The 19,570-nt window shown below is 49.2% G+C and overlaps 7 protein-coding genes across 7 annotated transcripts; 4 read left to right on the top strand and 3 right to left on the bottom strand.

Annotated features, from left to right (window-relative positions):
* Positions 1-5,726: 5,726 nt before the first annotated feature.
* Positions 5,727-6,992, top strand: FTJAE_2866 (vegetative cell wall gp1; the record flags this gene model as incomplete). The annotated part of the gene is made up of 1 exon (XM_037349104.1): positions 5,727-6,992. One exon carries the CDS (start codon positions 5,727-5,729, stop codon positions 6,990-6,992), a length of 1,266 nt encoding a protein of 421 aa, XP_037209983.1.
* Positions 6,993-9,525: 2,533 nt separating this feature from the next.
* FTJAE_2867 (hydrolase-the HAD superfamily) lies at positions 9,526-10,260 on the bottom strand (the record flags this gene model as incomplete). Its single annotated transcript, XM_037349105.1, has 1 exon — positions 9,526-10,260. One exon carries the CDS (start codon positions 10,258-10,260, stop codon positions 9,526-9,528), a length of 735 nt encoding a protein of 244 aa, XP_037209984.1.
* An 822-nt stretch (positions 10,261-11,082) lies between these two features.
* On the top strand, positions 11,083-12,414 carry FTJAE_2868 (UPF0665 family; the record flags this gene model as incomplete). Its single annotated transcript, XM_037349106.1, has 1 exon — positions 11,083-12,414. The coding sequence occupies one exon, from the start codon at positions 11,083-11,085 to the stop codon at positions 12,412-12,414; it is 1,332 nt and encodes a 443-aa protein (XP_037209985.1).
* A 474-nt stretch (positions 12,415-12,888) lies between these two features.
* Positions 12,889-14,435, top strand: FTJAE_2869 (rna polymerase; the record flags this gene model as incomplete). Its single annotated transcript, XM_037349107.1, has 3 exons — positions 12,889-13,520; positions 13,566-13,644; positions 13,692-14,435. 3 exons carry the CDS (start codon positions 12,889-12,891, stop codon positions 14,433-14,435), a joined length of 1,455 nt encoding a protein of 484 aa, XP_037209986.1.
* Positions 14,436-14,960: 525 nt separating this feature from the next.
* FTJAE_2870 (uncharacterized protein) lies at positions 14,961-15,341 on the bottom strand (the record flags this gene model as incomplete). The annotated part of the gene is made up of 1 exon (XM_037349109.1): positions 14,961-15,341. The coding sequence occupies one exon, from the start codon at positions 15,339-15,341 to the stop codon at positions 14,961-14,963; it is 381 nt and encodes a 126-aa protein (XP_037209987.1).
* A 712-nt stretch (positions 15,342-16,053) lies between these two features.
* On the top strand, positions 16,054-16,558 carry FTJAE_2871 (uncharacterized protein; the record flags this gene model as incomplete). The annotated part of the gene is made up of 2 exons (XM_037349110.1): positions 16,054-16,307; positions 16,357-16,558. 2 exons carry the CDS (start codon positions 16,054-16,056, stop codon positions 16,556-16,558), a joined length of 456 nt encoding a protein of 151 aa, XP_037209988.1.
* A 382-nt stretch (positions 16,559-16,940) lies between these two features.
* FTJAE_2872 (conserved oligomeric golgi complex component 4) lies at positions 16,941-19,310 on the bottom strand (the record flags this gene model as incomplete). Its single annotated transcript, XM_037349111.1, has 4 exons — positions 16,941-17,486; positions 17,541-18,125; positions 18,175-19,039; positions 19,096-19,310. 4 exons carry the CDS (start codon positions 19,308-19,310, stop codon positions 16,941-16,943), a joined length of 2,211 nt encoding a protein of 736 aa, XP_037209989.1.
* Positions 19,311-19,570: the final 260 nt, after the last annotated feature.

Here is a 19,570-nt window from a genome sequence, read left to right on the forward strand (position 1 = left end):
AAATATTTAAGATTGTGGGCACACGCACACAAAAGAATTTTGTCAAAATGGAAAATGTCATGAAAATATCATCAGTCCTGCAATAATATTAGCAACACCGACGACAGACTGGGGTTGAAGCTGGGCAATGTTTGACGCAGACTCCATCCGGCTGTTGTCCGCCATCCGCGAATCCACCAGCAGAGAGCTTCTAGAGAAACTCTCGAGCCTCTGAAAGGCCAGAATCGTCTCCCCGCGTACCCATTACCCATTTGAGGACTCCGTCCTCGTGTCTGGATCGCTCAGCCTCTGTCATTGTGGGTGCCATTAGGGCAAATGTTGTCGGTGCAAAGGCCGCTAGACTTCAGTGACCGAATTCTGGGACTCAGGCACGCGTTTTGCACCATGACCAGGGGGAGTCAGTAGTCTGTCTAGTCAGTCCTCTTGGACGGGAAGTCAGGGTCCCCCTAGACACGCCCGTCCAGACTCTATCCCCCCTGGCAATGACCACAACTGCAAGCTCCGAGGCCTGTTGACTCCGGCTCCAGGAATTCTTATCCACCCCCTGCTTCGTCCGTCCCATCGCCGGCCATTATAACCTATCCATGGTCATTTCAAGGATGTCTGATCAATACCCTTGTCCCCTAGCCCCGGGGCACAGGTAATCTTCGGTCCGGTCATCCCAGCCAGAGTCCATTTTGGTGAGAACGACAACCGGATAAAAGCCTTCTGGGATCCTGGGTGTTGTTGAAAGTAAAGGAGGCCAGAGCGTTGACACTCGCAATCAAACCTCTGATTTTCTTCGGTCCGGATGCGGAGGACAATACCAGGACTTTTTGAATCATTCAACAGTCAGAGTCAAACTGATGTAAATGTCATGAAATGTTGAAACTGTTCAATTGTTTTGTGTCGTATGTGTCATCTTTGTTCAGCGTTCTGACTCAAGGCGTAGAATCGACGGCAGGGGTTTAAATGGCTACAAGCCAGCTGAGAAAGAATCTGAATCACGGACGCAAGATGTTTAAAAGGAGTTGACAGAAAGATGCCGTACCTGCCAGATCTGAGACGGAAATGAACGATCAAGGTATGGGAATCTAAGATGTCAAGAGTTAGGCTCTGCCCAATCAATACCACAGACCGGAAAGGTGCAGACAGAATGCCAGCCGTGACAGGCAAAGCACGGAACTAGGGCCGAGGCCCAATCTCGAGTCTATCGGCATGAAGAAAGGGTAAATCATCAAAGCGACGGCCTCCCTTTTTCGTTCGGCGCATATCGGGATATGTTTCTAGATATGGGAGGCGGATCAAGGGCGAAATATGATTGACATTGCGGCGTAATTTACTATGAACAAGGTATTCGAGTTAAAGGGTGATTCATGCCAAGTATCTTGTCTTTCCGGAAGCGAAGAACTGCAGCATTTCAGTGTGACACAAAAGTCTCGATGTGGAATTGGAAATTTGGATCCGACGGAGTTGAACAGGATGGAAGAATGGAAGGCCTGGAGAGTGAGTGACAGGCGGGCTAGAGAGAGACTCGCATGGGACGCTTATCCCTCCTTGGGTAGAAGGCCTCTTCTTGTGGTCTTGTTTACCACTTGGTTCCGTCAGCATTACCTTAGTGCCGTTGCAGTGGCAGGCCGCATATCGAAAGGAAACGACCCCATTCGCGAGCCACTTCTCCGGTGCAGGGTTTGACATGTGTCGACTCCGCTGCCGCGCTTGCGCTTCCAACTCGTCCAGTACCGAATGCACGATCTTTCCATATCCGTCTTCCGTTTCTCCATCTCCCATCTCCATCTTTGTTTGGCCCCCGCCCGCCGTGCCGTGCGTGCGGAGAAGAGTTGACAAGCCGATCCACTGGTTTTTTGTTCGTTCGCTCGATTCTTCTTTCGTCAGATCACTCTGCCTGCATTGGTGGCAATCACAGCTTTGTTTTCGAACCGCCAGTGACTTTCATGTGAGGGAGCTGATGTGATTGTCACTAATGCAAGGGGACGACTCTTCCCAGCCTCTTCGTTTTCTAACCGCTGTATTTGCCGGCAAATCTAGGACTCGAAATCAATATTACAATGAACAGGGTTGTAAAACTACAAAACTGCTCAAAAAGGAAAGTTGTAAAAAGAAAGAACGAAAAGAAACTCCGTAATCATCCGTATTCGTAAGACGGAGGAACTCATCACATGCACATTGTAGCAACCTCGATGTGCAACCCTCGAATCACTCATCACATTGTTTTCTACCGATTGGCGGTTCCTCAAATTCACGGTGGCTATTTGTGATGGGTGATGCGGAGAAGTAGTGGTAATGATTCCTCCAAGCCTGTCCAAGGCGAACCTGTCACAAGGGAGAGAATCTCATGCATGAGAGCCCTTGGGGGAAAATGCACGACACCCATTTACTACTGCTGGTGATGTATGTACGCGCACGCTGGAACCGCCCAATGAGAAAGTATTGGTGGTAAGCGTGTGATGATAAATCATGATGGTGTGAAGAGCCTCAGGCTGATTGATAAAGGTCGACAGCCTTCCCTGATTTTCCAACAGTGTCATTGTCCGTTAACTCCATTCTCAAGGCGGCACAGCTTGCGGAGTTTTGCCATTCAACCCTCCGCTTGTTGCTTTGTACGAGGCCTTGTTGTTACCTAAATACGTGCCACGCCGTATAATTGGAGGCCAGGCAACATATCACCGAGTCGAGTATCCGTACCAAGGCCCCAAGGCTCGGAAACTGTCTTGTAACTATTGTAGCGTACAGTATGTTTTATGATTCGCCATCCATTCCAGCCTTGTTGACATACATAGAGCCCTAGCAACCAGTGGATATCGTCCTCGGCTGCGCTGCCTTGCGACAAGACCAACCAGGTTTACTCACTGGCTGACGGCGCAACGACTCCAGGTGGTAGCCTACCGGTAGCTTCCAGTCATCGCCAGCCTCGCGTCGCACTTGTGTCAAGCAAGTGATTAAGGGCCAGGCTGATAGTCTCTTTTGCATGGGTTACGAGGGCCACATTCACAAGCTCCAGGCAAAACGACGCGCCTCAAGTCCATCATCATCCTTGCTGGCCGCTCCGTTGCGTCAGCATCTCGTTCGTATTTCCGTATCCTCAGGAAAACTTTCCCATCCATCCCCTTACCCAGCCAGCCGAATACCCTAATTAATCTAAGTTACTTTAATATTCCAAAGCGTGTCCAGGGGGTTGTAACGGTCTACTGAGCGCCCTGGCCAGGCTTGAATCACACCGAGCGAGCTTTGGAGCTGGGCCCCCTGTTGGTTCGGTTGCCGCCAGCGCGCCTAGAAGCCCAAGGAGAAGGAAAAATTTTCACCGGAAGAGAATCGCGGGCATCCGGGCCTGCATCAAGACGTTGGGATTCTTTGGGATTTGGATCCAGGCCGTCAATCTCGCTTACTCCCCGCCGGTAAATTCAACTGGCTCTCCAGTGGGACTACACGCCCTCTGTCTGGATATTCAAGCCAATTTCTGGCCTGGCTGTTGCTCGCTGAATTTCGGAACAAGGGGAATTTGAGAGGTGAGAAAGAGGCGTGCGAGACGAGACATTGGTGTCAAGAAGAAGCAAGCAATATTCGATCAGGGAGCCCGGTACTGCACTGAACCCCGCCTCCCGAAAAGTCCGTCAGGTAAATAATATTTTATTTTTTGGTTCATTAAACTTTTCTGTGCCCTCGTCTCGACTCGTTTTCCTTTTTGTCGAATCCGCACACTCTTCACTCATCCCAGCATTGTTTCTCCCTGCATTTGGTGGCTGGATCAATGTGATACAGGAGGAAACAAAAAGAACAAGAAAACCAGAAAAAAGAAAAGAAACGAGGCTCTGGAGAAAAGGGGAAGTCGAATTGTGTGCGTTGTGTGCGAGTGCAGTGTCCCTCGTGTTGCTGCTTGTCTTGTTGTTGAGAGACAAAGAGGCACCAGTGCACTCAGTGCGCTACTATATACACACCCTGGGACAATTACATGACACTCAGAGCTGAATTGGATGGGAAAGCAGTCAATCAAATTGGCCTGTCAACTTTTCATGCTCTTTTTTGCTCCTTTTCACATGAAAGGCTGCCTCTTTTGCCTACCTATCACAACAATTATCTGTTATCATATTCTGCCCCCTATTCCTTGGATGTGCTTTTTCGCCTCTTGGTTCATGAGCATATTAGCTGACGAGTGATCCAAGACTGAGTCATAGTTTGCGCGTGAGAAGTCGAGTTGAATCATAATTGATCGAACCCGAAAATACCAGTACCCAACCAAAAAAAGATAAAACTGAATTGGGTTGCGGAAGCGGTAGGGCGTTTAAAAAGGAAAAAAGAGACATACATACACAGCCATCCACAAAATTATCGGAAAACCCAGCAAAACTTGGCCGCATTGCAGCGTCTGGCCTTGCAGCGGTGGTCCTGGTAAAGACTGCGTCACCGTTTTGGTTCATTTCGCCAAACAATCAAAGTTGAGGCCAGTGCGCGGCGCACGTTGACTCGACTGGTTGGAGAGAAATTGGCTGTGCACACGTACAGTATGCGCTTTTTGACTAAGCGTCAAACTCTGTCTCTTCTTACACCCTGATTAGCAATACGATACGATACGATACGGTGCTGTACTCGGTCGCAATTAATCGATCAATCAGTCAAGCAACACTGCCTCTTTCTGAGTCATATCAGTCCGAGGTGATTCTAGCACTCGCCAGCGACATCGAATAAAAGCACGACTTTGGACTGATTGACAGTCAAGAGAGCACAAGAGATTCTAAATTAATCACCAAAGACTCACTCAGCATTGCGCAGCAGCACATCACAGCACGGCACAACACAACACAGCGCTGCAGTCGCTGCAACCACTGGAATCAAGTTCAGCGGCGGGAAAAGTGCAAATGCGAAGCCTACATAAGCCAGGTTGCACCCCTGTCTCGCTGTTGGAAGAGTCACTCAATTTCTACCACACCCTCACAAAGCCTGCCTGCGGCTTTTCCACCCCCTGCCCCTATCTGATACCCCCTGTCCTCGCTTTTTTTTTACTCAACCCCCGGTCGGGCCCCTCCTCCCACTAGCGTCCTCCCCTGCCATCACCCGCTAAGGTAGTGTAGGCAGGTTTGGGAGTCGGTGCGGTGCGTGAGGTGTCCACACCCAGAGGCACACACACAAATCTTAGAATATATATCTCTGTTGCGTCCCGCTCACCCTCCTTTCCTCCTCTCTTTCACGTATCTTGGCGATTGCCAATCACTCTAAATCCCCAAACAAGTTCATCAAAACTTATCCAGCACGTCGTTGCATCGACGTCATCGCTCTTTTTCTCAATCAATTACTCATCCTGGCTTCTGGACCCTCGAAGCGTCCAGCGTCTTCTCGACACTACTACCAGGTTCTACGGGATCTGGTGCCTATTCCTCCAAGTTGAGGAGAGATATAATACCCATCGGTCATGTTCGCCGTCGCAAAAGAATCTTCTAACCTCTTTTCCTCCGACTACATACCGAGGTGACGGGCCTACTTCCATCACCTCCCCTTGGGCGTCTCTTCCCCGGCGCATCTTGATCTGTTGAATCTGTTTGCATGCAGTCTTGACATTCCTGACAAGCCAACTCAACTTACTCACTAGAAAAAGAACAAAAAAAAATACACGAGAACAACTCCGAAATTCCGCGAGCGACACGACAACCCAACAACTGCGGGTGCTCGGGAGGAGAGCAGTTGTTTGAACCCTGGAAACAGCGGATGTCAGTTGGACATCGCCACACAATAACATGAGTTACAAATCTCCACGAACTCCTGGATCGACGCCGATCCACGACTACGACAGCGTCTACTCGAGGATGTCGTCCGCAACTCCCACCCCTTCCCCGAGGCCGAACTGGGCCGACTCGACTCCCAGGCGGCCAGCGACGCGAGCGGCTCATTCGCGATTCAACAGCTACTCTCAGGCTAGCGATTTCAGCCCGCGTCCTCCAAAGGACTCGCCTCGCTACAACAGCATTGGGCAATATAGCACGGCAGATGTGAGTCACAAAACTTCTTCGTCGCGCAGGCCTTCCGAGTCATCTCCGCGCTCCAAGCGCGACCGCCGGTTCTCATTTACCTATGTCCGGGCTTCCACCCCATATGGAGAATCCGACGAGGACGAGATTATCGAGGCGCTGGGACATACATATGTGCTTCCAGCACAGTCCCGCTCCAAGATCAATCATCACCGCAAATCCGCTTTCCTACCTCGAGACTTTGATGATGACCGGGGACGGTACACTAATTACGACGACTACCTGCAGGGTGCTACCACCGCCGCTGTCTACGATGACTACTACACACGAGAGCAGGCTTCCACTTTCCAGTCGCCTCAGCCTCAACCTCGACCTCCTACCAGCTTCGGCCACAGCCGTCGATCCTCCACCGCGGTCCCCCCTCCCCGGCCACAGACTGTCCGTCCCGCCAGTTCACACCGCAGCAAGCCCGCCTCTACCCCTTCTACTCCCAAGGCCACTGATGCCGATGCTCGCAAGCACCGCATTCCTGCTGGATACTCACTCAAGAACTGGGACCCTGCCGAAGAGCCCATCCTTCTCCTAGGTAGTGTCTTTGATGCCAACAGTCTCGGAAAGTGGATCTATGACTGGACCGTCTATCACCAAGGTCCTGCCACTCCCATCTCTGATATGGCTGGTGAGATGTGGCTGCTTCTCATTCAGCTCGCTGGCAAGGTCAAGCGAGCTGAGGAGACAGTTGGTCGCGTCCGCACTCCTGACAACCGTGACCTCGTTGAGGAGTTCATCGAGGCCGGTGAACGCCTCACTGAGAAGCTCCGATCCCTCCTCAAGGCCTGTGAAGCCCCCATGCTCAAGGCTGCCAAGCGCAAGCAAGCTGGCCTCGGCAAGAATGCCGGTGTCGAGTTTGTTGAGACCCTCTTTGGACGTGACCGAGAGCTCGACAAGACGGAGAAGTTTATGCAAAACGTGAGGCTCTTCAACCTTCGCTTTGACGCCAACTGTGAAGAAATTCTCCGGAACCCTACCAAATAAGCGGATCATCCATTGGACCCCTGGAATGTTTCTGTTTACCTACCATACCATACCTATGCCTGAGGATCCTATGATACCGGCCAGTGACATTTACCAAAGCTCGCCGGACTGGATACCCATATCCGTTGTATACTACCACTACTACCCGGATCTCCTGGACACACTCATACCCATGACAAGGATTTCCATCTATCTTTTCTTTTACGACATCTCTACCTCGTCCCAAGGAAGCGATTTCTTTTTATTGACTTGGCAATCGAAACAAAGACACCAAGACTCATGGGGCGACCTGTACCACCAGCAATGCACACGCGCGCGCGGAGGAGGGGATCGATATCAAGGGGGCTTCTTTTTCTTCCAATTCGAGATACCCAGTGTTTTTTCCGTTCGGAATGACGCGAGCAGTTGGCGAGGGGGAGCAAGCAAGCAAGCGAGTCATCTTGAGTGATGACAAGGAGTGACAGACTCCGATTTTCTTTTTTCTACTCTTTTTGTTTTGGAGCTTGGATATTATTTTGCGTTTTGGGATTAGCGCGCGTTAGGATAACAAAAGTGATTGACACTTAGAACGGAAGGCTACTACACGGTAATCTGGAGGATTTGACGTCTTTAACGTTCCTCATTGATGGATGGAAGCAATGTCCTCATGCATTAGAGCTATGAGGAGGGGTTGGGGGCGTTAAGGAATGGTTATACCACTTTCAAGATGGATACTTTTGATTTCGATTATTTTAATATTTAGGCAAAAAAATCGCAAACTATCTACACAATTATCTGTTCTCGTGATGTCTGTATGACTGACACTCTCAATATCCCTCCGTGCGTGTACAGTACCGCACTTGGTGAATGAAGTTCCTGATCCTGTTTCGACATGATTATCCCCTTGTGTTTCCGTTTTAACGAACCCCGCGTAGAAGCGAGAGGGGTATAAACGCAAATGGCTTGGTTTGAGGCACTTTACTTCTACAACGTGGGTTAGTGAATGGACGATCCGGCATGAGGTCATGGCCAAGCAAACCCCTGGACAACTAATGCGTCATGCAGTTTCAAGAGCTCTTGAATTGAAGCAAAGCAACAGACATTTACTTTTGTAGGATTGATTAACATGCTTGTGATGTAATTTACTAAGATATTCCAAGATTTGGCGATGAACACCTGACCAGCGATCGTTGCCGTAGACTTGAGAGGCCTTTGTTTCAGCCGGTTTGCACGACTCGCGTTGGGGGGCTTGGGCATTGGAATGTGTGAAACTTTGAAGAATGACTTGCAGGTGCGTGAAGTGGAGGGAGCTAGACGTTGGAATCAGTGGGTTTCAGATCATACAAAGGTGGAGATGCCGTTGAGAAATGGTGTTGGGGACTTTTTGGAATGAATCCCTTCCCTTGACTCGTATCTAAAGTTGAGCCGACGAGAAGCTGAGGCGTTAGACGTACGTTGTTCCGGGAATGCCGTATCTTGAGTTTCTGCTAGACAGTAAACTCTGCCAAGTATGAAACCGTCACAATCAGCCATTTTCTACTTAGTAAAAGTTTCTTTCGCGGGTTGAAGGCTGTTACTGAGAAGGGATTAGTTAGTGGTGGTGTGGGTACAGCGAGCGGCTACAAGGCCAATGAGTGAAGAGGTGAATTACCTTGCTTTTTCCTTTTTTTTTTTTTTTCGCGGTTTTTACCACGTGTGGCATATGGAGGGTAGAGGAGGGGCTAGAGGGAAGAGAGGTTGGGGGCCAGATTGATATGCTGGATCTTGCATCTGAGAGGCACATGTGATCCAATGTGATGTGATAAGACGGAACCTGAGGGGGGGTCTCGATTGAGGTCGCAGTGAGTGAAATATCCCATCCTAGTCTAGAAATGTTTGCATGTTGGGGGTTCTACAGAGCACATTTCCATCCTGTGAACAGCCCCCAATTGTAACTGTAACCTTGATACCACACCACGACGTGATGTGATGTGCGCCGGCGTCTAAGACGCCCGTCATCCCGTGAGGGAGGTTGGGATTATTGCAATGCGTGCAGCCGTGATTACATCCTGGGATGACAATGACAGGTGTGTAACACCCACGGGCTGGATTCATACCTAAGCTGCGAGGCTCAGCCTGCAGAAGGCATTAAGTAAGGTAACCCTGACAAAATATGCACAGCGTAACGTAAGCAGTGCATACAAGGCTGAGCGTGCAGTAAAGAATTAATTATAGAATGCTAGGTTCAACCTCTTAAACAGCAAGATATACCCTGTTGTAGAACTCTATGACACTTGTATGTCTCGGCCCAGTGCCGTGGGATGATTATGTACGACATCGGCTGAAAAATTGCTAAACGTTGCACAAAATGTTGCACCTGTCTGATTTGTTTGTTAGACGCAGCATGTTGTTGTAAGTGAGAAAGTCGGGAACTATCCTGTGAGAGACGGACACGTTTGACGGGTGTATCGATTGAGCTACATATGTATGTATGCGGGTAGATTCTTTCTCAGCCTTGTAACGCTGTGTTTTTTGTCGACGGACACGAGAATGTCTCGTCTCAGGCATGTGTGCGTTAGATGAGCTTGGCTAGCACCTCGAGCGAGTTGATGCTGGGAGGTTGTAGCACAAGTGGCACTGTTTGAGCTTCGTGTAAGTGAATGGCGAGTATCCCCTCTTTTGTAGCGGGCTCAATATCGCGCTCCTGCGAGTCGCCGATGTACACGATATCTTGCGGTGTGATCTCTAGATGATCAAGTACCTTGCCGAAGAGTCCATCGATCTTGGCCACACCGAAGAAGTTTGTGGTCGCGAGAAAGTCGATGTAGTTGTCGATGCCTAGGTCTCTCACTGCTCGCTGCTGTGCATCCTGTGGTCCTTCTGTGATCACCGCGATCTTTCTTCCAGACGCCTGGATTGCTTCAAGGAGAGAAATAGCTCCTGGTTTGAGTGTCAGGTTATCCACAAGAACACGCTCGTAGTCCTCCAGCAGCTCATCGACACTATCGTCACTCAATCCGAAATGGCTCAATGTGGCAGCGAAGCGAGCACGACGGTAGTCATGTGAGGTCTTTCCGTCGGTGAATGCATCAGCGGTTCCTTGCTTTAGAATGATTCCGTATTGGGCTTGAAGCTCTTGAAGTGTGGTTGATGGGTTTCCTCTAGCGATGCGTGTCAGAACGCTCGTGGTTGCTGTACGACTGGCTTTGCGAAATTCATGGAGAGTGTCGTCTAGGTCGAATCCAAACCAGGTTTTTGTCTGTAGAAGGCTATGTAGCTGATCCCCATCCTTCTCGGTCGTAGAGGACATTGCAGTGATATTTCGCGGCGTTGCGAATGTGTGATTGCGAGATTTGAGTTGATTATTTATAACGCCCGCATGAATGGACTGTCAAGACGTGATAAACAGGCACAGGTTTCATCCACTTTGAGTCCTGATCGAAAGTAAAAGTCACTCAATTGACAGCCATAATTAATTCTATATCATATGTCCCCCAATACTTCAATGCTTCCTACTCTCTGACCACCTGGTGGATTGACACCTGAAGGTGTAGACAAAGTATCGGGTAGGTAACTTTTCACTGTAAAGATGATGTTCAACATTGGGTCAATATCATCCTCTCAGGGTCTGTCCTTGATCATTCTCAGGCTCTTTTATGAAATCCGAAGCTATCTTCAAGTCTTCGTCTTTTTTCCCCTCTGTTGATTGTCATGACCTTCAATTGTGTCAATGGGGGTCTTTTGAGGCAACATGTGCGCAAATCCACTATCAAAATCCACAACATTCCAAAGTGCTTATCATTGAACTTATAGTTAAAGAAACATGACCCCCTCTAGTACTTCAATTCCTACTAGCTATGACATTTCTAAAGCATCTTGAACAATTCCAAACAGTCCGCTTCACTCAAGATCAAATTCATGTGAATGCAGCGGTGATGACTAAGCGTGCAGTAGCTGGTCAAAATTCCCCATCACCCCATGCAAGCAAGAGGTTGGGTTGATCAGCTCAACCCGAGGTTCAATAAACAACAAGAACGGCAACAGTTACAACGCCTGGCAAGTCAATTGAGGTCAAATCAACACAGAGATACCCTGAACTCTTCTGAGCTATTGAAAGACTCACCACATCACAATGCACTATGTCAGATTTCTGGGGCCACCCAAGGTGATTAAGAACCGCCGTGGGACCCTGGTTCAGCTACTCTTCACCATCACAACAGACCTCGGCGACTCATTTCTCTTCCCGGAGAGATTCCTAGATCTTCAAGTCGTTGCCATCGCCGCTTCACCCGAAGGAAGCTCAACATGGCTCCTCTCAGATCCCGGACACCTCGACTGGGAACCCGGCATGCGCGTTGCGAAGCCAGCATTGGAAATGCCCGTTGCTCTTGAACGAGCTCTTGAATCTGGAATGAGAGTCCATGTCTGTGTCCGGGCATCAGAACCTTTTCATACCGCGGAGAGCGTCCCACGCATTCTGGCCTTGTCGGCCGAGAAGATGCGGTATCGGAAGGAAGCGGCAGAGAAGGGTGCTGTCATGCCAGCTTGGGTGCCCTTAACTCTCACACCAGCAGACAATGCTGTGTCTATTCGGAGACTTCAACTGAACGACACACCTGAGGGCCTGGGAACTATTGAGATTGAGGAGGAGATCGGTGAGAGCATTGCGCGTCACATCTGGGATGGAGGTATGATAGCTACGTGTGCACTTGCAGGTATCGAGACTGCTCCCGATAGCGAGTCTAGCCAGAACCCCTGCATGAGAACAATGAAGAACATCTTCACCCGCCAGAAGTCGATCCGTGTGTTGGAATTGGGTTGCGGTGTGGGCATCTTGGGTGTTGGGCTCGCCGCTGTGTACCCCCGACTGCAGCCTTCAGGTGGCGACTGCACCATTCTCATGACTGATCTACCAGAAGCTGAGGAGCGCGCCAGATCAAACATGAAGAGGTTGGAGAATTCTCATCTACGCTTCCAAGAGAACCCTGTTCGAATGCTCTACGAAAATCTTGACTGGGAGGAGGGCAGACAGGGTCGCTTTGGACCCGAGGTTCGATCTGGACCTTGGGATCTCGTGATGCTCAGCGACTGCACTTACAATGTCGACATGCTACCAGCACTCGTTGAAACACTCTCAGCCATTCATGCAGCAAATCTGACCTACTTTCCGGAAGGCGAACCATTTACTACAAAAGTATTCCTAGCTACCAAGCCTCGCCACGAATCAGAGGACGTTCTGTTTGAGCTTATGGACAAGGAAAGCTGGTACAGCGTTCACAAGCAAGTCTTGCCGAAGCCTGTCCTTGGTGGTGTGCCTCAATCTGTCGAACTTCATCTATTCGACAAATCTGGGCTCAGCGATGGCAGGGGTGAGATGAGGGGGGAGGACAAGAAAGAGGAAGATAAGGGCAAGAAGCACAAGGGAAAGAAAGAGAAGGAGAAGGAAAAGGAAGCACAAGACTAGGCTGGAGCTGCAAAGGGCCTCAGGCAATTCATCGCAAGGCGACCGCATACCAAAACGTCGACAGCCAATTGTCCAAACAATGCACTCACCGTCACACAGCAACAAACACCTCAATAGGCTACTGCGACGACTTTTGCTCTGAGGCTCGACTCTGCAGACGATGATGGTGCCGAAAGACTCAATGTCATTGGGGTTACCCCGCGTGTTGTGTAACGCCCTCCAGCCCTGATATTTCGAGGATTGGACACAGCGATTGGAAACGAGCCAGTAGGAGGAATGGGCGGGGTGGAAGATGACTTGCTTAATTGACCGGTGTGGTGGTGTGCTGATGAGTTGTCCCTCAAGCCCACGAACGGACCATGAGGCTCTGCGATGGCCTCAAAATTGAGAACCCCCGATCGTGTATTTAGCGACGAGTTTAAAATGTCCACCATTTCTAGCGATAAAAATTGATACTTCATTCTTCAGGCAATCATGGCAGATACAAAGGTCAAGGTCAATGGCCATACCAATGGCAATGGCACGACCGACAAGACAACCACCAAGAACACCAAGCTATGGCAGCTCCTCGCTTTAGCGAAGGAAGTCTCCAAAGATGCCGGCTCAATCGAAGACTTTGAGAAGTCAGCTGAGGAGCGTGAAGCTCTAAAGCAAGAACTCGAAGCCAAACAGGGCGAGAACAAGCGTCTCCGCGAATTCAACGACAAGATCGTGCGAGAGTTCTCAGACCACAAAGCGCAAGCCAACGCAAAGACAGAAACACTCTTTGCAGAATTTGAACAGAAGTACAAAACTTATGAGTCTAACAAGGCAGCCGTTGAAGCCATGGAGAGAGAGGTCAAGGAAGCGAGGGAGAAACTCGCTGCATCAGAGGTGAAGGAGAGAGAGGTTGAGAATTTGAAGCAGAACCTGGCGGCTGCAGAGGCGCATTTGACGAGCCACGCTTCGGAGATTAGAGAGATGAATGCGGAGTGTGAGTTGCAGAAATCGCAGATGGAGGCTCATATTGAGGAGTTGAAGGGGTGTAAGGAGAAGTTGACGCAGGCGCAGAGTGATCTTGGGGAGGGCATCCTGCGAGACTTTGGAACTGAGGAGGTCAAGAAGCTGTGAGTAATCTTTTTATGAGTAATGGACTAAACTAATAAGGATAGGCGATCTGATCTCCAGGAGTTGTCAAAGAAGGTTCACGATTTTGTCAATGAGTATTTCAACGACCACGATGGCGCACAGGTAGCTCTCCACGCTTGAGTTCTCTGAATCATACTGACAATTGTTAGGACTCTGCGAGTGAGATCCAGGAACTTCACGCCCGTTTCCCCAAGATCCCACTCTCAACCCGCACCACCAAAGCAAGTGCCAAGATGCGCTGTGCTGTCGCTGATGCTGTGATCGCGGAAACACTCCTCTCTTTTGTCTTTGTCCCCTTCTACGTCGCCAGTGACATGAGGGCCACTGCATCTAGCATGCTTGGCTTCTTCAAAGGGGATGAGCGACGAGAAACAGTATATCGCTCTCAAATCCTCGGATTTCTCTCTGATTCTGAGCAAACTGAGACGGTTCAAGAGGACATTGTGCGCAAAGCGAGCAACGAGGTGCGAAGCACACTGCACCCACTTGTCGTGGCGTACAAGCAAACTGGCTTCTACAATGCTGTCCCGGCGCTGTTTAGACAAGCTGTTGCACTCTGGGCCGATACGCAGCGCTCTCGCGATATGATAACCGCAGAGATGCCCGATGAAGAAGATTCTCGCGGTGCGCGCCAGTATGATGACTACGACGTCGGCAACGCGCGCAAGACAAAGGGAAGTCCCAAGCCGACGGTCCTCGCGATTCTGTTCCCGCAGTTCATCTGCCGCGATGAAGTAATCGCAGAGGGCGTGGTTCTCAGATCTGATCAAGTTGCTGTTCTTGAGGCGCTGGAGGAAGCAAAGGATAACGGGGGTGTGAACGGTGATACGAAGAAGAAGCCGGGCACGCGAAGGAGATCTTCTGCGGAACCAAAGTCTCCGCTGCGCAAGTGACTCTCACGGCTGTTCTGTATACGGAGGGAGGAGGAGGTGATTGATGTTCGGGTTTGAGTATGATTGTACATGAGGGGGAAAACACGAGGAAACTGGGACTGCATACGTTTGAACTTTGGTGCATTTTGGATGTAAATAGCAAAAAGAAGAAGAAAATCAACCAAAATTTGCGATAATTGCTTTGTTTATATATGTCTGTGATTTTGGTGCAAACAGCGAATAACGCAGCTGTTATGAGCCCAGAGAATGGTGATGTTCACTTTGCTCTCTAGTGTTTGTACTTAGTTCGAAACAACAAGACTGTTCCATATGGACAAGGACGAGGCAATAGTTGAGGATTAATGGTTCATCAGAGAATAGTCAGTGATTTATTCCTGAGCTAGATAATCTGACCCCAGTTGGGTGACTTTAAGCGCATTCATCAACACCAGCTCGCACCTTGCTCCGCCCGCCTCCGATGTAGAACACGCTCTACTCCAGTGTGAAGAGATTCTACCCCTCATCATCCTCTTCGTAGTAGGTGACTTAATTCTCGGTTTCGTTCTTGTCTTCGGCAATCTGGGAGGCACCTTGATTGTGACCAGCAAGGCCTTGCTGGTGTTGCTCCACAAGTTGCTGCATGGTCTTCTGCTGTTCATTGATGGTCTTCTGCTTTTCCTCTATAATCTCCTGTTGTTCGTTGATAGTCTTCTGCTTTTCAATGACAGCCTCCTGATGTTGAATGAGAGTCTCGTGTAGTTGAATGACATCCTGCTGCAGTTCCACGATAGTCTGCTGCAGCTTAGAGACCCTCGTTGCCAGTTGGGTCAAAGGGTTGACAGCTTCGTCGCTGAGGATCATATCATCGTCTTTGTCAGCTACCTCGATAGCGGTAGCTGGTGTGTTCTCGGGCTCGGGGGCAGCCATCTCGTTGCTTTGCTACGATTTGTTAGCAAATATTCAGTAGGGCACTTCCGTGAGATGGAAACTCACACAGTGCAACGCAGAGTTGTATGTGATCTTTCAAAAAGGAGGGTGAAATTGTAAAGTCGGTCTTCCCGTGCAGATTGTATAAGTGCTCAGAGAGAATGAGGTTGTTGGTGGGCGGTGACGATTGTGCTGATTGCTGGCATCAAGGTGCAGGAGTTGTTGACACGGGAGAGTTGCGGTTCTGATGTTTGCGTGCCAGTTTGATTTCTCCGCCCTTCATATTGTTATCATGCAGTAGAGTATATTTTATTCAGATTGTGTGAGGTGTGCCTTCTATTGTGTTCCAAAAAGCTCTCTTATTACAGATACTGCAGTTGCTATGCACTCCTGACAGCTGTTGACAGCTGCGTGCACTAGCAAATGTCTGAGCTTTCCATATAAATAATATGCTATGCCACACCTTCAGAATTCTCTCAATTTTGCTTTTCTTTCTTTTCATCATTATTACTCGCATCGGTCACCCCAACATATCTGATAGGGGTGACCAAGGAGTGCGTGCACCAGTAAATATTACTAAGGTTTCGATATAAATTATATACTATATTCTACATGGAGGATTTTCTTGGTTCTGCTTTTTTCTCTCTTCATCATCTCATCCTCTCTCCTCGCTCTGAATTCCCTCAGATCAATAACCATCCTGTCACCCAACATGTCCGACGGACCTCCTCCCACTCCCTCCAAGAGACAGCGCGCGAAGGCGCTCGAGGACCTGGGCATCCCACAAGACGCCCAGTTCGAGAGTTCTCTGCCTTGTATTCGATGCTTTGGCTCGGCGCTCACCGTAGCGTCGACACTCATCGCAACCAATCCAGAGACTCCTATCGATGTGCCTACCTTCGGTTGCAAGTTTCCCTTCATCAACTCCAAGAAGTGCACAAACTGTGACAAAAACATTTGCATCCGGTATTTAACTTGAATCAAGCTCAGAGATGCTTTTACTAACTGGGTGTAGCGTACCTGCCATGATGAATGGCAACTACATGGATATTTTCTCCATTTTCAAGGCCATCGACAAGATGCTCAAGGACGGGACCGCTCGCTTCCAAGACGCCCACAAACTTGGTATCGCCAAAACAACCGTGCCAGACTCGAAGGAATCGAATTTCCACCAAGTTCAACTCGACTACCCTGCCCAAACTCGGTCAACGCTCTGAAGTCCTTGTCAACACCCATGCTCTCACGCACGATGATATTGTATGAACTTAGGACCTGTTGTGATGAATTTAGGGTCTCTTATGATGAGTTTAGGATAGAATTTACTTATCTACTCTGCCTCTCGTCAAAGTTTAGGATATCTCTCTCCATACTTTTCCAGGGGCCATTGCCTAGACAATCCCAATGCCACTCCAAGCCTCACTTCTGCCTTCTCATCGCACTGGGGCATCATCACAAAACTACAAACCCGTCGCCAGTAATCTTTCCCTCTATGTGAACAAAGTCTTCAAGGATGATTACATTATCTCCCACGCTGGTCTCCTCTGCTGGACAGCCATCCCTTCTCAGCTGACAAACTTTCTGTGTTTGTTGGTATAGTGATTATCTTCTCACGATCTTGCGCGCCTTGGCCATTTCCTCGTCACTAAGAAACCTGCTTCTTCGTTGCCCGGACGAGTTATATCTTGACTCAAGCTCATCCCATTCATCGTCTTCCATATTCGCAAGTGCAAGAATCTCTTGCAAGCGAGTAAACGGCTCTCGAAGGGCGTAGTTGTCCTTGGTGATGACACTTATAATGCCAGAGAAGTCCGACTCCAACCGTAAACTACCAAGTGCAGTCACACGGCCAGAGAAACTCCACGCACGCTTCTCTAACACTGTTGCTAGCTTGTTGGCTGTTAGGCTCATCAATGCTGCGTATGTTCTCGGCGTCATGATGCGCTTTAATGGCCTTGTCAAGGCCAACCACTCGCCTTCGAATCGCGCCGGCACTTGCTCCATTGTGTCTCTATCGACGTCCTCTTCATCCAAGGACTCTCCTTCAGACATATCGTAGACTGCATCTTGGAAAGAGGTTGTAAGGACTAGCCTGGTACTGGGCCATAAGAGCTCGTCGAAAAGTGCTCGGATGCCATCATTCAGAAGCTCTTTAGCTTTGGCAGATAGTGCAACCTTCATAGTATGGAGTCAATCCGCTACTGAATCGGCATCTCTGAGAAATGGGAAGGAATCCCTGAGTGTTTGTGTAGATGCTGTAGCCACACCGACACGTTGAGTTTCTGAGACGTAGCCTCTAGAGCTCGCAATACGCTCTATATATTCTTTAGCCAGGTCGAGAGTGTTCATCAGAATCATGAAGCTCAAGACTTTTTCCTCTGGTGGAAACCCACCCTGAGCCGGTGGTTTGGGATAGCACTCATCCCTCATGCGCCTATGAATGATCCCGATGAAATCCGATTCGAGGACCCTGCTGATAGCCAACATGACAGAGACTGCCAGCTCTCTATTTCCCGTAGAGATGACATGCTGTATTAGATTGTCCACCACGTATATTATGTCATCTACGGCTTGCAGAATGAACGGTGGACTACCATCGTGCGGTTTAGACAGTGAGAGGCCACTTGGTGTAGTATCAATCTCAAAAGCCCGTTCTACCGACCTCCGGAAGAGAAATGTTGCCGTAAGTCTATATGGCTCGATGAGCTTCTCTGAGATCTTTTCATGGAGATCACATTGATCAAGAAATTTCGGAAGCGGTAGCTTTTCTGCTTGGTTGAGAACGCCCTAAAGCCAATCGTCAGTAAATGATAGCATATATATCTTTATTCCCTACCTTGCATTTACTTGCAATGAATCGTTTATAAAGCGACCAACTCCTTAGCATTGTTGTCATTTCCACAAAAAGCCCCTCAACTTTCTTCACATCCAGGTCAAATTCATCTTTTTTCAGCTCGTTGCCTCGAAAGGCAAAACTGGTGCCTCTCTGTACTGGCATCATGCTTTTCGAGAGGAAAGAGAAAGGGTAGCTCTTGATATCGGCCATAATCCTGTCGACCGCCCGCTCGTCATTCCACAAGTCCAAGATAACCCCGCCCTGAACGTCAGCCTCTTTTTGAAGTCTTTCAATGACCTTCACGACTTTATCAGCGCCGTAGTGCCTCTCTACCAGACCACTGTGGCTGTTGATGATCTGTAAAATGTGCTCAAGCAGCCGTGTTAGGTTATTTGCATAGAATAAATCTTTCTGTCTGCCACGTTCCTTGTGTGGCCCCCTGAGAGTTGATCGGGCTATTTCCGCCATACCTTGGCAGATATACTGTCCATAGGCCTCCAGTCCCTTTTCCTCCTCACCACCTCCAAGGAACGGAAATAGTTTGAAGAAGCGTACGACCTTTTCTCCGTCCCCTTTCTTAGTAGCCTCTTCGAATTCCCTCAAGAATAGAGCGCTGAGGCTCTTGCGAGCAGTCTGGATTGTAGCCCAAGGGGGATCTGGAGCCTCAATGCTTGGTACAATGGCTAGAGCGAAGTCTCCGTGAATTACCTCCTCGGGTATATCCGATATGCGTGAGAGGTAGTTGGCGGCAGCCTCCCAGTCTTGAGGAGCACCCATGCTGCCTAAAGACCAGCTATACACGCTTTGAGCTCCAAGACTTGTTCGATCACGGTCAGCGTGGCCTCTACCCTTTTCTTCTCCATATCTAAAGCGCGTATCGTGGTAGATAGTCGCTCAGCGGTGTTAACCGCCGAAGATAACATCGCACTATGAATGCTTCTAGTTGCGATGAGCTGCATATCCAAGTCTCCATGAAGGCTATCCAGGCCGCCAAGCTGTCGGTCGAACTCTTCACTTCCCTTTATTGGGACATCAAGTTTGTCGATGAGAATATCTTCCCGCTCATGAAGTTGGTTCAACACATCTCTGAGCTCAGCCTCCGATGAGACAGTATTCAAATCATAGATCTTGGCCATTGTATAGGGGTAAATTCTAGGCCCAAGTTACCAGACAGGCAGGAGTGGTCCTCGGGCAAGTTAAAACGTCTGAGTTGATGACCGTAGAATTGGCACACGTAAGGTAGCTCTAGCTAATTGTCGGTGAACCAACACAAATTAACAGAGCCCATGCAACCATGTTAGTTGCTTGAATGAGACGTACGCATCACGTGATCATCTTCCATTGTTAAACAGAGGAAAACATCGTCACAGGAGGGGAAAACGTTTGGGTTCGAGCA

The sequence above is a fragment of the Fusarium tjaetaba genome (genome assembly GCF_013396195.1).
Source record: "Fusarium tjaetaba strain NRRL 66243 chromosome Unknown NRRL66243_c0000059, whole genome shotgun sequence".
Classification (NCBI taxonomy): domain Eukaryota; kingdom Fungi; phylum Ascomycota; class Sordariomycetes; order Hypocreales; family Nectriaceae; genus Fusarium; species Fusarium tjaetaba.